This window comes from Bison bison, unplaced genomic scaffold (genome assembly GCF_000754665.1).
Source record: "Bison bison bison isolate TAMUID 2011002044 unplaced genomic scaffold, Bison_UMD1.0 scf7180017864306, whole genome shotgun sequence".
NCBI classification, from domain to species: domain Eukaryota; kingdom Metazoa; phylum Chordata; class Mammalia; order Artiodactyla; family Bovidae; genus Bison; species Bison bison.
Genome location: NW_011494878.1, coordinates 85,739 through 103,195, shown reverse-complemented (window position 1 = coordinate 103,195; position 17,457 = coordinate 85,739). Strand labels below are relative to the sequence as shown.

Genomic DNA, 17,457 nt, shown 5'->3' with positions numbered 1-17,457 from the left:
TTTTGGGGGCTCCAAAATCACTGCAGATGGTGACTGCAGCCATGAAATTAAAAGACACTCCTTGGAAGGAAAGTTATGACCAACCTATATAGCATATTAAAAAGCAGAGACATTACTTTGTTAACAGAGGTCCGTCTAGTCAAGGCTATGGTTTTTCCAGTGGTTATGTATGGATGTGAAAGTTGGACTAAAAAGAATGCTGAGTGCTGAAGAACTGATGGTTTTGAACTGTGGTGTTGGAGAAGACTCTTGAGAATCCCTTGGACTGCAAGGAGATCCAACCAGTCCATCCTAAAGGAGATCTGTCCTGAGTGTTCTTTGGAAAGACTGATGCTAAAGCTGAAACTCCAATACTTTCGACACCTGATGCAAAGAGCTGACTCGTTTGAAAAGACCCTGATGCTGGGAAAGATTGAAAGCAGGAGGAGAAACAGACGACAGAGGATGAGATGGTTGGATGGCATCACTCACTCGATGGACATGAGTTTAGGTAAACTCTGGTAGTTGGTGATGGACAGGGAGTCCTGGCGTGCTGCGGTTCATGGGGTTGCAAAGAGCTGGACACTACTGAGCGACTGAACTGGACTTGCCATGAGAAGCTCTTTGGGGTTGGTGCCTATGTCCATTTGATATGTCCCCATCACTGTGCTTTTGAGAAGTCCTTAATTTCTAATACTACAAAATGCTCTGGGCTTATTTTATGTTAGCCTTGCCTTTGCCCTAGAATCAATCATTTTCTCTGTGGAATTCTGGTTCCTTTTATTGTAGAATGATACTTAGAAACCAAGACCTGTGTGCAAGGTTTGCTCATGGCTACTGAGATGTCACTGCTTACAGGCCCTCTCAGCAGACAGTAAGTACATGTATGTTTGCATATTAACTCATGTACAAGCACATCTTTAACTTTTTATGTATCATATACATGCTAAGTTAATATGTGTTAAGATAACATATATCATTTGCTTTTCAATAAGTGGCAATGAAAAAAATGGGGATCCATACACAAACTGAACCTTAGTCAGTAACTTATTCTTCATACAAAAATCAAGTATAGATCTAAATATAAAATGTTAAACTACAAAATTATTTTAGAAGAAAAGTCTTTGTGACTTTAAAGACTTTTTAGACATGATACCAAAAGAAATTAAAAAGAACAATCCGGAGTTCATCACATTTTCGTGAAATACAGTGTTAGGTGAATAAAAGATTAGCCACAAATAGTGAGGAAAATATTTGAAAATCACAAATCTAACAAAGTATTGTTCTTGTATACAGAATACATAAAGAATTTTGAACATTCATTAAGAAAACAGCCCAATTTAAAAATGAACAGAAGATTTGAAGAGACACTTAACAATAGAAGATATATGGATAACACAAGCACATCAAAAGATTTTCAGTATCATTAGTCATTAGAAGAATGCATATTGAAACCACAATGGGATAGCAAAGCACACCTATCTAAATAACTTTAGGAAAAAAGCAAACTGAAATACCAAGTGCTGACAAGAATGGGAAATAAGTGGAACTCTGATACATTGCAGTAAGAGCACAAGCTATTCAAGAAAACAATTTGGCAGTTTCTTATAAAATTAATTATAACAATACCATATGACCAAGTAAGCACATGCTGAAGTATTTACCCAAAGAGAAATTAAAATCTGGGTACACACAAACATCTGAATGCAAATGTTTATAACAGCTCTTTTCATAATTGTCCCCCAAAACCAAAACAACCTATATATTTGTCAACTGGTATATGGGGTACACACATACAACTGAATTCTTATTGTTTAGTCAATAAGTCATGTCCAACTCTTTTGCAGCTCTATGGTCTGTAGTCCACCAGACTTCTCCATCTGTGGGATTTCCCAGGCAAGAATACTGGAGTGGGCTGCCATCTCCTCTTCCAGGGGATCTTTCTGACCAGGGATCAAACTCGTGTCTCCTGCATTGGCAGGCAGATTCTTTAAAACTGCTGAGCCACCAGGGAATTACCATATGATCCAGCAATCCCATTTCTAGTTATGTATACAAAAGAATTCAAAGCAGGGTCACAAACAGATATTTGTACATCAGTGTTCATAATAAAAGCATTATTCACAATAGCTACAATGTACAAGTAACCAAGGTGTCCACCAACAAGTGTAAACAAAATTATGTATATTACATAAGCAAAATGTAATATGTATCAAACAATGGAATATTATTTGGCCCTAAAAGGAAGGGAATCCTGTGACATGCTACAACATGGATGAGCCTTAAAGACACTGTTCTGAGTCAAATAAGCCAGGACAAATACTATAGGATTCTACTTATATGAGGCACCTAGAGTAGTCAAATTCATACAGACAGAAAGTAGAATGGTGTTTCCCGAAGTATGGGGGGAATGGTGACAGTGACAGTTGCTCAACAATGCGAATATACTTAATGCCACAAATCTATACATTTAAAATTTGTTATGATGGTAAATTTTGTTGTGTGTGTGTTACTACAATTATAAATAAATCAACTACACTTCAATTTTAAAAAAGAAAAAGCAAAAAGCAACCCACCACAAACACAATAAAAACAGCTATATGAAAGTTTCAAATATTAACTTAAGCACTAGAATTTGAAGGGTAAAGATCCAAGGGCTCCCTTGGTGGCTCAATGGTAAAGAATCCATCTGCCAGTGCAGGAGACATGGGTTTGATCCCTGATCCGGGAATATCCCACATGCCTCAGAGCAACTAAGCTCGCATGCCACAACTACTTAGCCTGTGCTCTAGAGCTTGGGAACCAAAACTACTGAATCCCCACATGCCCTAGAGCCCATGCTCTGCAGCAAGAGAAACCCACACACTGCAACTAGAGAGTAGCCCCCAGGTTTGCTGCAACTAGAGAAAGTCTGCACAGTAATGAAGGCCTAACACAGCCAAAAATAAATATTTTTTAAGAGATCCAAGAAAAAAGTGAAATTAATTGAGATAAGTCCTACCCCTGCTTAGAATTTTCAGCGCATTTTCAAATTTCATAGCCAGGATAAAAATGTAAAGCAAAAGCACCTCAGGGCTAGCATCTCTAAAATAAGGATAAAGAAACAATTCCTGATAGAATGTAGAGGAGCAAAAGAGAAACTGATCTTACCTTAACAATGAGAACAAGCCCCTAACCTACAAAACTATTTTCTAAAGTCAGAGATCTGAGAATCTAAAGGTAAACAAAGGAAAAAATTCAGAAGAGACAAATATTTCAAAAGCAAACAGAAAACCACAATTTATTTCATTCTCCAGGGCAAGCAGGTAAGAGAGGAAACTGTTCAACTTTTAATAAACATTTAATGTTTGCTTATGATCTTGTGTGATGTATCAGAATCCCTAAGAATTCTGGTCACAAAGCAAGCCAACACCAACTTGCCTGCTGACACTACCTGGTAACTGAATGGGGATTTCATATTCAAGAGGTCCCCAAACAGAAGCTTTGTATCTGTGGAACTTTTTTACTTCCTATCAAATGTCACAAAGTAATAAGTTCATTTTAAGCTGGGGAAGCAGTTTCTGAAACCAAAGGAAAGCATAATTTATATGGATGCTCTGAAATACAAATACTATCTCCCCCCATCAGTCAGTTTAGTTGCTCAGTCGTGTCCGACTCCTTGTGACCCCATGGACTGCAGCACGCCAGGCTTCCCTGTCCATCACCAACTCCCGGAGCTTGCTCAAACTTATGTCCATTAAGTTGGTGATACCATCCAAGCATCTCATCCTCTTTCACTCCCTCTCCTCCTGCCTTTCATCTTTCCTAGCATCAGGGTCTTTTCCAATGAGTCAGCTTTTTGCTTCAGGTGGTCAAAGTATTAGAGTTTCAGCTTCAGCATCAGTCCTTCCAATGAATATTCAGAACTGATTTCCTTTAGGATTAACTGGTTTGATCTCCTTGCAGTCCAAGGGACCCTCAAGAGTCTTCTCCAACACCACAGTTCAAAAGCATCAATTCTTCGGCAGTTCAAAAGCATGAATTCTAAGGTGCTCAGCTTCCTTTATGGTCCAACTCTGACATCCATACGTGACTATTGGAAAAACCATAGCTTTGACTAGACGGACTTTTGTTGGCAAAGTAATGTCTCTGCTTTTTAATATGCTGCCTAGGTTGGTCATAGTTTTTCTTTCAAGGAGCGTCTTAATTTCATGGCTGCAATCACCATCTGCTGTGATTTTGGGGCCCAAAAAAGTAAAGTCAGTCACTGTTTCCACTGTTTCCCCATCTATTTGCCATGAAGTAATGGGACCGGATGCTATGATCTTAGTTTTTTGAATGTTGAGTTTCAAGCCAGATTTTTCACTCTCCTCTTTCTCTTTCATCAAGAGACTTAGTTCCTCTTCACTTTATGCCATAAGGGTGGTGTCATCTGCATATCTGAGGTTATTGATATTTCTCCCGGCAATCTTGATTCCAGCTTGTGCTTCATCCAGCCCAGCATTTTGCATGACATACTCTGCATATAAGTTAAATAAGCAGGGTGACAATACACAGGGGACGACAGAGGATGATATGGCTGGATGGCATCACTGACTCAATGGACATGAGTTTGAGTAAACTCCAGGAGTTGGTGATGGACAGGGAGGCCTGGCATGCTGCAGTCCATGGGGTCACAAAGAGTCAGACACGAATGAGTGACTGAACTGAACCAAACTGAATACACAGCCTTGACGTACTCCTTTCCTAATTTTGAACCCATCCATTGTTCCACTTCCAGTTCTAACTGTTGCTTCTTGACCTGCATACAGATTTCTCAGGAGGCAGGTAAGATGGTCTGGTATTTCCATCTCTTTAAGAATATTCCAGTTTGTTGTGATCCACATAGTCAAAGGCTTTGGTGTAGTCAATAAAGCAGAAGTAGATGTTTTTTTCTCTAAGTACATGGCAATGACCCTGCAAAGGTTGGGAGCAGGGCACTGGGGCAGAATGAGATGCCTCAGGTGCTAAAAGCTCTACAGGGCAGGAACTCCTCAGTCACCTGAAAGAAAAGCTGAATGCTAGGCTATAAAGCACATCAATGGAGCTTTGGTGGTGTTCACCACCCAAGCCCTGCTGAAGGGAAGCCTTGATACTGCCCTCAAATCATCTGATGTTGGTGAAGAACTGTGTCTAATTTAAAGCCCAGGGCCAGCTCAACTACATATGTGACTTAGCAAGCAGAGGAAGGGATGTGCCTTTTTATGGAGGTATTATTTACTTCAATCTCTACTGTACTTTTACACATAATGTCTAGCATAAAATAAAGAAATAGGAGACATGCAAAGAAGTAGAAAATTTTGATTCATACTGAACAAGGGAGTCTATTGAAACAGACCTACAGATTAACCTGGATTTGCGATTAGCAGATAAGGACTTTAAAGTAATTACAATAAAACTAAATAAATAAAATTAAATGACCTAGTGAAAAAAATAGAAAATACAAGTGAAATAATGGGGAATCTTAGCAGATAAAGAAAAACAAAGAGAAAAAAACAGGAATTTTTAGAACTGAATAACACAATATCAGATGTGGATTTTACAGGCTTATGAATGAAGAACACTGACAGAACAAAAGAAGGAAGCCATAAACTTGAAAAAAGTCAGCTGAATAGAAACAGCCAACCCAAGGGACCCCACACACAAAACAAACCTCAACTAGATAGATCATCTGAACATTTGGGACAGTATGTATATAGTTCAACATTTGTGTAACTGGAATTTTAGAAAGAAAAAGAGGATGAGGCAAAGAAAATATCTGAAGAGTGAGTTCTGAGAATTAAAAAAAAAATGATAAAAAAGCAACAACCCATAAATCGTTGTCATTCTTCAAAAGAGATACAGAACAAATCATGCCTATGTACATTATGGTCTAACTATTGAAAACTAAAGATAGAATGAAAATCTGAAGCACAGAGGAGAAAACACATTATATTCAGGTGGATAACGGTAAGATGAAGACAAGTTTCTCATCAGAAACAACAGAAGCCAAAAGACAAAGACATCCTAAAAATGCAGAAACAGAAAACTCTCAACACAGTTCTATACCTAGCAAAATATCATTCAAAAACCACAGTGAAATAAAGACATTTTCATAAAGACTAGCTAAGTAGATTTGTCACCATCAGTGCAGAATACATGAAATAATAAAATAAGTTGCTTAGACTGAAGGGAAAATATACCAAGAGAGAACCCTAGACCCATAGGAAGGAATAATGAGCTCCCAAAGCAGATACATATATAAACAGTAAGAGTTATTTACACATGTGCACACATGTTTCTTTAGAATATTAATATTGTTTAAAGCAAAATAACAAGTATTGGGGGTTAAAAAATATAAAAGTGAGATATAAGGACCATAAGGTTTGAGGGTATAAAGAGAATTACACTGATAAAAGTTCATTACACTGTTCATGAGTATAGTATTTGAAGACACCATTATTTTAATGGTGCATGTTGTAATCTCCAGACTAAGGAGTAAACAAAATAACACATAAAGCTTCAAAGTCAATAAAGAAAATACAATGTAATACTCAAAATACTCAAATACTCAATCCAAAGGAAGTACGATAAATCTCAGTAGGATAAAAAGAAATATACATAAAACATACTAGAATAAAAGTTATCTTAAAAAGCAGCTAGCCCCAGACAAATTTATTTCAAAGTTAACAGGTGAATTTTCAATAGTACTAGTAGTAGAAGACAGTGAATGCTTTTCAATGTTTTAAAAGGTAAAAACTGTCAATCAAGATTTCCACACACAATGAAAAAGCTCTTTGTAGATATTTCATATAGAGAAAACTGAGAATTTCTACCAGCAGACCCTCACTAAAACAACAGGCAAGCAGAATAAAAACAATAACTAAAAATGCTATTTTCAAACAGATAAAAGCTGATGCCAGTAGAACTTGAGAGATGCAAGAAATAATTAAAAGAAAGATCTAATTTGGCCAAAATCCCTTAAAAATGAAACTATCTGCATAAATTAAACTTTTCCAAGAGTTTGTAGTGATGACTGCACTTAAAATTATTTCAGAAAACAAAAAGGTTACTAATTATTTCTGTTGTCCCAAACTGACCATTCAGCAGTAAGTTACAGAGACTAAGGTAAGAAAAACGTCATGTGCCACCCCTGAATTAATACTATAAGGAAATTTTTTAAATGTGTTCAATACTGACCAAAGCAGAACTGTAGAATAGGTTAAAAATTTCCCTCTTTCTAGAGTCTCTATTTTTCCCACATTCAAGCCGAAAGGCTATGATTTCTAGTCAATAAAAGAAAATTTCCACACTGAAAATGTATGGCATGGTGGTAATAACACTTCCCAAGTTGGCTGAGAGGATTATGTAAGACAAACTACATCAAGCACTCACCAAACGGCCAGGAATTTCATTAATTGCTAAGTATGCTGTTTTGTTTTTAAAAATTAAGTTCAAAAAGCAAAGAAATGGTTACCACAGAATTCAGAATTTTCTCTGGTTAATGGTAGGATGAGATTTAAGGAAGGGTACACAGGGTAATTTTCATTGCTTAAGTCAGACAGGACATAGAGTGGTATTACTTAATTAGTATTCCCTAAATTATATGTTATGTATATTACTTTGACTGCATAAAGTATGATTTTTAAAATAATTTAATGAATAAAAAATTAATTTCTATAGCCAGTAAAATCCTACATATTCTACTCCCTCTACCTCTTAGACCTTAAGTTTTACTGCTGTCTCCCAAGTTCACCTCTCTCTCAATACTGTTTTTGGAACATGCCTCAGGGTGCCTGCATCTGCTTTTCCATCTATGAAGAATGCTTTTCCTCCAGATTTCTACCTGGATATCTCACTTAATTCAAGATATTCCTCAAATATTACTTTTTAGAGTGGCATTCCTTAATCAACTTATTCCTTCTTCCTCACTTTTAACATGCTGTTCTCTTACATTGCTTGAGTTTACCTTTGAGCACATACATCAGAAATATTGCTCAAATATTGACACACTTTATTAACATTAAAAATCACATTCATTAATACTCTTATCAATCTCATCAGAAAAATCTTTAAATATTAGCATTTGTTAACTTTGCAAGTTTTCCAACATTCTGATTTTCACTTGAAAGCACTTTTAATGTTAGCAACAAACACAAACAGGTATTTCCCATCAATTGACAGGCTCACTTCACTCATTTTTGAGAAAATGTATGAATACCACGTGAATACCATAGTTTGTCTGTCAGTTGCTCTTTCACATAAAAATGAGATTTCATGAAAAAAAGTGGCTAGGTAAGCTCATAAATCAATCACTTTAAGTGCTTTTCCTCAAGACAACCAACCATCATATACCAGTATGCAGCAAATTTATGAACTTTCCATTTCATCCCACTGGGTAAGAAAAAGATGTGTACTCAAAGGTCAAGATTTAATAAAATTAATAACTTTTACTGTTTCATCAAAGACATCCTTAAGTAAAGGTGGCAATTTTTTTTAACTATGCAACGTATTGTGGAGGAATATAGTCATTGGTGTCATCATCCTGATTTATGCCAGGTAGGCAGCTGTGCTTTTACACTATCAGTGCTAATTTCATCAGTGTAAAAGGCAATTTGTATCCTGGTATTATGTTTTGACAGAGAAGGCAATGGCAACCCACTCCAGTGTTTCTGCCTGCAGAATCCCAGGGATGGCAGAGCCTGGTGGGCTGCCATCTATGGGGCCGCACAGAGTCGGACACAACTGAAGCGACTTAGCAGCAGCAGCATTATGTTCTGAGGGGCTTCCCTCGTGGCTCAGATTGTAAAGAATCTGCCTGCAGTGTGGGAGATCTGGGTTTGATCCCTGGGTTGGAGAAAACCCTGGAGAAGGATATGGCAAATTGCCCCACTATTCTTGCCTGGAAAATTCCATGGACAGAGGAGTATGGCGGGCTACAGACCATGGGGTCACAGAGAGTCAGGGATGACAGAGCACACACATTATGTTTTGACCTCACAGACTCACGGAAGGGTCTTGGGGTTCCCAGAACACACCTTGTAACTTGTTGTATTCAAACAATATCTTCCCCAAAGGTGATTTTTAATGATTTCCACATTTCTAATTTAATAAATGGGCTCTCTTTCATAAAACTCACTGAAAACTTACAGAGTGAAATAAAGAAAGAGGTAAATAAATGACTTACCCTGTACTTGTTCATTTTCTGCTGCTATTGGAAAGTATAGAAACTATGAAGTCAGGAGAGGAAAAGTTGAAAGACAGAAGTCCTAAGAGACCTTATCTTGAAGTCAGGATCACCTGTGAGAAATTTACATACAACATTTTAGTAAAAGATAAACCTCTGGGAAAACGTCCCTTTGAGCCACACGAAGGAATAGGAAGGACCATGATAAAGGAGTACCCACCTGTCCATTGGTGACTCATACAATCTTGATGAATCTGAACATTTTTGAATCTAAACATGCTTTCCTATTGGCTGTTTCAAAAATTATGTGTCCATTACTAAATAATACAAACAATTCAAAACTTATATGTCCAATAATAGCAGATTAGTTAATCAAGGTATATAATATATATCCAAAGTATGGAACCCTACACCGGCATTACAAATAATGTTTGTAAAGAGAAATATCTATTAATATGGATAATCTTTAAGTTACATAACAATTTTGCCTATCAATATTATAAACCCCACAAGGTTAGAAAGTCTTCAAAGCTCTCAAAAATAGGATGTTTCTTCTTCCTAAATTTCATTTTCTCCAAAATCACTTTTTCAAAAATTTTGTTTTGACTATAAATGGTGTAGTGACAGGGAGGCCCCAGCTCTGCTAAGCTCTATTAACAAACCTAGTGACAGTCTTAGTTCTATGCTTTTATCTTTAACATGAGAAGGAATTAGGTAATTTTAAACAATCATGTACTATTCTAATTCTGTAAATCTTCAATTCGACACCACAGATACAATAGAACCAGGGAATGCACTGTCCCCTCCAACCTTGGACTGGGGCCTAGAGCAAACAAAGTGCAGATAGGCCTTAATGAATTCTGACACAGCCATCTAATCTGTTCACAGTGACACAAATTTAATTTCTAAAATAACAATTCGGCACCATAATCCCCAAACAGGCACTTCATGTAGCGAGCAAAAGTTAACTAGATGCCATAATGTGAGGTCCTTCCCATATGCAGAGGACACCACTTCCAGCCGCCCTGGTACTTACAAAACGTCTACTTACTAAATCTAGATGCACCATCCAATCAGAGGCATGATATCACCTTCATAATATGCAGCATGGATGAAACCGCAGTTTTCATCTTTTTAAAAAGTCTGTCCCATTTCCGACCTGGCTTGGATACGATTCTTAGCTTCTCCAGTAAAACTTAAAATTCAGGGTTTCAACTATGGTTTAAATTTCCATGTTTAACAGTCATCTGAGAATACACAGGTCAGAGAATGCAGAAGGGCCTTAATTAACCTTTTACACAGGGGTTCTAAGGAAAATAGAATACTGTAAGGTAAGATTCCTGGAGAAGGAAATGGCAACCCACTCCAGCATCCTTGTCTGGAAAATCTCATGGACAATGGAGCCTGGTGGGCTGCAGTCCATGGGGTCGCAAAGAGTCGGCCACTACTGAGCGACTAACACTAAGGTAAGACTAGATCCATGACACGCTGGTGGTGCTCAGGGACAATCACTGTATTAAATAAAACTTCAGGGTGGGAAACAGCATGAATACAGAGTAAAGCAAATCAGAATTTAAATCCCACCTGCTAATGATGGCTAAACCAGTTTCTCTCTCTGAACCTTTAGTATCTGTATTTATTAAATGGAGGTGGTTAATACCTATTCGAAGGATGGTTATTATTAAATGAGCCAATAATGAAAAGAACAGCATAATGAGAAAAGCAGCTCACCTTTATTGAAGCCTTATCATACTTCATATACACTTCCCTATTTAATACAAGAAACGACCCTAAAGGCTATTGTACTCTTACAGATGAGTATCAGAGTCCTACCCGGATTAACTTGCCCATTTACCGGCGGGCTCTGGAGTTGAGCCCAGATCCCTCTGGTTTCACAGCGCCACGTCTCCAGCAGCCAGCGCCGCCCACGCGCCGGCGCGGACGTGACGGGCTTGGGATACACGTCACAATCGGCCGTTCTCTCGCGCGCCCCAGGCCTCCTCCAGCCACCCCTTTCCCGCAGGTCGAGAAACGCGGCTCCTGGGGAGGAACGGGGCTGCAGACAACCGTCCCTCCGCCAGGCCCCTTGCCTGGCCTCCTCCCCAGGCCTCCTCTAAGGGCAGTCCGGCGCGTAGACGGGGGCGGCCGTCGGCTGCCAGATTTCCCGACTTGGCACAGCCGCGGAAACCCGGCTTCCCCCCAACCCGGCCTAGCGCCCGTAGTGAGGCCTCCGACACACCTGCAGGGGCTCGGCCTTCGCTCCTGGCCCGCGCAGGTTCCAGGCCCGCCCTCTGCGGCGCCTAGCGGACCTGGAGGCTCCTGAGTCCTCTCCCCCCGGGGGCGTGAGGTGGACAATGGCGACCACTGAAAGGAGGTGGAATTGCTCATGCGCGGAAGGCTTCTGCGCCCCACTCGGGAATTGCGCTTCCACTTTGGGTGACGTCACGAGGATCGGCTTCTTCCCGCGATCTGAGCTGGTCCTTTCTTTACTCTCAGTGGAGACGGGTTAGAGCTGGCCATCCTCAGTGTACGGTTTGAAAACAGGAAACTACCGTGAGGTAGTGCGATGAATAGCCATAGTAATATTTAAAGATAGTACTCGAAGCTAGGGGGATGAACAATGCGTAGTAAATGGTGTCAAGTTTTCTCACTTTTATCTTTCATCCTAAATTCACATGGTAATTGGGGTGGCCATCTCTATCAGTAAACTGCTTTTATCCAGATGAAAAGTAAAGCTTCTTGTTTGTTTATGACAAATAGTTACAACTTGTAAACGAAGAGCCTGGGAGTTTACCACAGGCAGGAGGAGATGGGGTGCTATCTTCCTAGATGTTTGTTTACATTTCAAAGACTTGCCTCCAAGGCCTTTAAAGGTATTCCTGGGTGGTAAAACTAACAAGAGGTTTATTTACTTTTAAAAAAGATTTGCATGCATCTCAAAGGGACAGAAAAAGGATTTCAATTACAAGTTTTAACAAAGAAATGCTCTAAGAAAAGAGGGGAGGAAAATCTTCCCCATTTTTGAACCAGGGAAAATTCAAATTTTTAATATTTGGATTTACTCTAACAGGAAACTCTGTAAAACTTAATTTGAGTCAAATGACAATTTTTTTTTTTTCTGAGAGTTTGGTTTTGTTTTCCTTGACAAGTAATTTTAAACTTCATCAGGAAATGCATAATCTCAAAAGAATAGGTACGAAATTTTATTGGAAATGCATACTATTGTAAACATAATTTAAAATTTGGTGCTGGCTTCAAAGGAGAATAGAAACAGATCCAAATACATAAGAACTGAATATGTGTTAAAATTGTTATTTAAAACTGAAAATAGTTTGGAATATTCAGGTAATGATTTGGGAAAATAAGGTTAATAATGGTACATGAATTCAGCATGTAAAGTTAAAAAGCAAACCATCAATTACTTAGAATATAAATAAAAAGTTTTAAAGGACATAATTTGATATAGCATGAAACAAAAGCAGAAACAACAAAGATATAACAAAGTGAAATCACAGACTGAGAAAATATATTGAATGATTATGAGACAGATTTAACACTCGTGCATAAACTACTCACAAATTAATTGAAAGATGAACATCCAATATACAGTAAAAATAGAAAAAGAATATCCTGTTGCAGATTTTCATACAATCTACAATGCAGTGGACTGCCAGACGCTTCAGTATTCTATTTACTATTGCAAAAGAAAATATTTGGACAGTTAAATTATGACAGGCCGTTTACTTTAAGATGCATTACAAATCTAATTTCAAAGCTATTAAAATGTGACAAAAAGCATGTATTAGAAACACTGAAATGTAATCATAAGAAAGTACAATTAGTTACTATGTATATGAAAACTTTGTAGCATCACCAGACATCAAGGAAATCTTAAAATGAACATGAAACACTTTTGTCTACAGGTTTCAAGTTTCATTCCTTTTAGAAATTACTGCATTAAGTAAAAACCCACATAGAAATTTCCCGAATTTTATTTTCTTCATACCACTTACCCCAGTGATTTCTCTTTGACAGGTCCCAGGAAATGATGGTAGAGTAAATTTGTAGAATGATGCTATTTATGTGGCCATTTTATGGTCAGGAATTTTTGGTGTCTGTTCAGAGCATTTGAGTTTCTCTGCATTTCTCCAGTATCTAGATCTTCTTAAACTATGTTTTGTGCCTACTCAGTGAATTAGGCCCAAGTTTACTGAAAACCCAGCTTCATATTTTAGAAGTCAGTAAATTTCAAGATAAGTGGCAGTTTGGGGTCATTGGTGAAGACTTTAGATAAAGTGAACTTTTGCTTTGGGCTCAGGTCTGAAACTACTCTTTTGAAACAAGGAGGAGGACCACCTAGGAGACATCATCCTGATCTGACACTTTTCACTGAACTATATGAAAGTGTGCATGGTATAATTGTAGTAACAGATGAATTAACAAGAAAGAAAAAAGGTGAAGATAACCATATAAACACCAGGAATTCAAACAAAATATTATCAACACCTGAAGTCCCTCCTAAGGGACCATTCTCTGTTACTACTCCTGTCCTCAAAAGTAGCCCCATCCTGACTTCTTTCTTTGTCATAAAAACCTACATAGTTCCCTTGGAACTACAGTTTTTATAGTTTTTATCCAGATAATATGCACAGAAGTGGAACTGCTGGATCATATTTCGTTGCTCAGTTGCAATAGTGGGATGCCATGTGACTCCATGGACCCCAGTGCACCAGGCTTCCCTGTTCTTCACTGTCTCCTGGAGTTTGCTTACACTTGTGTCCATTGAGTGAATGATGCCATCCTATCATCTCATCCTCTGTTGCCCCCTTCTCCTTTAGCCCTCAGTCTCCAAGCATCAGGGTCTTTTCCAGTGAGTCAGCTCTTTGCATCAGGTGGCTAAAGTATTGGAGCTTCAGCTTCAACATCCCTCCTTCCAATGAATATTCAGGACTGATTTCCTTTAGGATTGACTGGTTTGATCTCTTTGCAATCCAAGAGACTCTTAAGAGTCTTCTCCATCACCACAATTTGAAAGCCTCAATTCTTTGGCACTCAGCCTTCTTTATGGTCCAGCTCTCACATCTGTACATGACTACTGGAACCATAGCTTTGAATATATGGACCTTTGTTGGCAAAGTGATGGCTCTGTTTTTTAATATGCTGTCTAAGTATGTGATAGCTTTTCTTCTAAGGAACAAGCATCTTTTAACTTCATGGCTGTAGTCACTGTCTGGAGCCCAAGAAAATAAAATCTGCCACTGTTTGCACTTTTCCCCCACCTATTTGCCATGAATTGATGGGACTAGATATCATGATCGTTGTTTTTGAATGTTGAGTTTTAAGCCAGTTTTTTCACTCTCCTCTTTCATCTTCATCAAGAGGCTCTTTAGTTCCTCTTCACTTTCTGCCACTAGAGTGCTATTATCTGCATATTTGAGGTTGTTGATATACAACCTTATATCAACAATATGAGGCAATCTTGATTCCAGCTTGTGATTCATCCAGCCTGGCATTTCATAATATGTACTTGCATAGAAGTTAAATAAGCAAGGTGACACTATACAGCCTTGAGGTACTCCTTTCCCAATCTGGAACCAGTCACTTGTTCCGTGTCTGGTTCTAACTGTTGCTTCTTGACCCGCATACAGGTTTCTCAGGGGGCAGGTAAGTGGTCTGGTATTCCCATCTCTTTAAGAATTTTCTGCAGTTTTTTGGGATCCACACAGTCAGAGGTTTTAGCATACTTATTGAAGCAAATCCTCTTGCTTTCTCGAGGATCCAATGAATGTTGGCAATTTGATCTCTGGTTCCTCTGCCTTTTCTAAACCCAATTTGTACATCTGGAAGCTCTCAGTTCATGTACTTATGAAGTCTAGCATGAGGGATTTTGAGCATAACCTTGCTAGCGTGTGAAATGAGCACAATTGTAGGGTAGTATGAGCAACATTCTTTGGCATTGCCTTTCTTTGGAATTGGAATGAAACTGAACTTTTTCAGTCCTGTGGCCACAGCTGAGTTTTCCTAACTTGTTGACATATTAAGTCATCTTTTAGGATTTTAAATAACTCAGCTAGAATTCCATCACTTCCACTAGCTTTGTTCATAGTAAGGCTTCCTAAGGTCCACTTGACTTCACACTCTAGGATGTCTGACACTGAGTGTGTGACCACACGGTCATGGTTATCCGGGTCATCAAGACCTTTCTTGTATAGTTCTGTTTATTCTTGCTACCTCTTCTTAATATTTTCTGCTTCTATTAGGTCTTTACTGTCTCTGTCCTTTATTGTGCTCATCCTTGCATGAAATGTTCCCTTGATATCTCCAGTTTTCTTTTTTTTTAATTATTTTAATTTGAGGCTGATTACAGTTTTGTAGTGTTTTTTGCCATACATTGACATGAATCAGCCATGGGTGTACATTTGTTCCTCATCCTGAATCCCCTCCCACCTCCCTCCCCATCCCATCCATCACAGTTATCCCAGGGCACCAGCCCTGATCTCCAGTTTTCTTGAAGAGATCTCTAGCCTTTTCCATTCCATTGTTTTCCTCTACTCCTTTACATTGTTCATTTAAAAAAGGGCTTCTTGTCCCTCCTTGCTATTCTCTCAAATTCAGTTGAGTATATCTTTCCCTTTCTCCCTTGCCTTTCACTTCTCTTCTTTCCTCAGCTATTTGTAAGGCCTCCTCAGGTGAGCATTTTGCCTTCTTGCATTTCTTTTTCTTTCTGATGATTTTGGTCACTGCATCCTGTACAATGTTATGACCCTCCACTCAGATCTTTAGGCATTCTGTTTATCAGGGACTTAGTTGACAAGGCAATAATTACATGGGCATATAAAGCACAACATGACTGTATCTTAATGGATTGTTTTCCTTTAACAGTTAATGTTACACTCAAGGCATAAAGCAAATATATATTTCTTTGAAGTGAGCATGCTTGCTGAATGTCACCCTTTCTCTGATGATACTCTGAAAGACACAGCAAGAGAAACAGAAGTAAATTAAGTCATGTTATAATTCTGTAGAGGATTGTATGATAATTTTGAAAAATGCTATTATACTATTGTAAAGGTTCGTCTAGTCAAGGCTATGGTTTTTCCTGTGGTCATGTATGGATGTGAGAGTTGGACTGTGAAGAAGGCTGAGCACCGGAGAATTGATGCTTTTGAACTGTGGTGTTGGAGAAGACTCTTGAGAGTCCCTTGGACTGCAAGGAGATTCAACCAGTCCATTCTGAAAGAGATCAGCCCTGGGATTTCTTTGGAAGGAATGATGCTAAAGCTGAAAGTCCAGTACTTTGGCCACCGGATGCAAAGAGTTGACTCATTGGAAAAGACTCTGATGCTGGGAGGGATTGAGGGCAGGAGGAGAAGGGGATGACAGAGGATGAGATGGCTGGATGGCATCACTGACTCGATGGACGTGAGTCTGAGTGAACTCTGGGAGTTGGTGATGGACAGGGAGGCCTGGCGTGCTGCGATTCATAGGGTCGCAAAGAGTTGGACACTACTGAGCGACTGATCTGATCTGATCTGATCTGAGTTTGAAGAAACTTAATGTGAATATTGGCTTTCCAGATTTCTCATGCTTAGATGAAATTCAGCAGATGGTGTTCTAATCTTAATAAGTGCCTTGTACAAGAAATGTTATATTGTATTACCTGTTATAAAACAAGCCTCTTGTAGGAAAATCAAAAGTTGTATGGTCATACCTCAAAAAGCTAGTAAATAGTTATTTTTCTCAACAAAGATCTTTATCTGAAGTCAAAACACAGAAAAATTATTGAAGTCTTGGTTCTTCAAGAATAGTACTTAAGTAGAACCACCTAGACCATGGAGGCCTTCAATCAGTAGGGCCTAATTCTTTCCTTGAGCCCATGTGTCAAGCACTGATAGTTGATAGTACTTTGTCTATCAACTGGGATAAAGTTGGGATAAAATTAACTTAGTTTAAATTAAAATGTTAAGAGTATATTTCATGTGTGAGGGGGAGGCATCTAACAATTTTAGGATGCTTCTCTGTAGGACCTTTGATAGAGAAGGGAGGTAGTGGGTAGCTCGAGCCATGTTCAATTTGTCTTTATGTCTTCTTTCTGGTTAACAAGATGTTTATCTTCCTCTTGAGTCAGTCAGTTCATTTGCTCAGTTATGTCTGACTTTTTGCAACCCCATAGACCCCATGGACTGCAGCACGCCAGGCCTCCCTGTCCATCACCAACTCCTGGAACTTGTTCAGACTCATGTTCATTGAGGTGGTGATGCCATCCAACATTTCATCCTCTGTCATCCCCTTCT

The 17,457-nt window shown here is 38.7% G+C and overlaps 1 protein-coding gene across 10 annotated transcripts in view; it reads right to left on the bottom strand.

The window, feature by feature from the left end:
- ZNF25 (zinc finger protein 25) overlaps nt 1-12,121 on the bottom strand; it is a 28,931-nt gene extending 16,810 nt beyond the window's left edge. Inside the window, exons 1-3 of one of the 10 annotated variants that reach the window (XM_010851986.1) lie at nt 10,895-12,121; nt 10,215-10,410; nt 9,164-9,276 (exon numbers count right to left, since the gene is read on the bottom strand). In XM_010851986.1, coding sequence (XP_010850288.1) covers nt 9,164-9,178 — 15 coding nt within the window. In that variant the 5' untranslated portion in view covers nt 9,179-9,276; nt 10,215-10,410; nt 10,895-12,121. The other 9 variants (XM_010851989.1, XM_010851991.1, XM_010851987.1 and 6 more) reach the window with 9 other exon arrangements.
- Between the last annotated feature and the right edge of the window lie 5,336 nt (nt 12,122-17,457).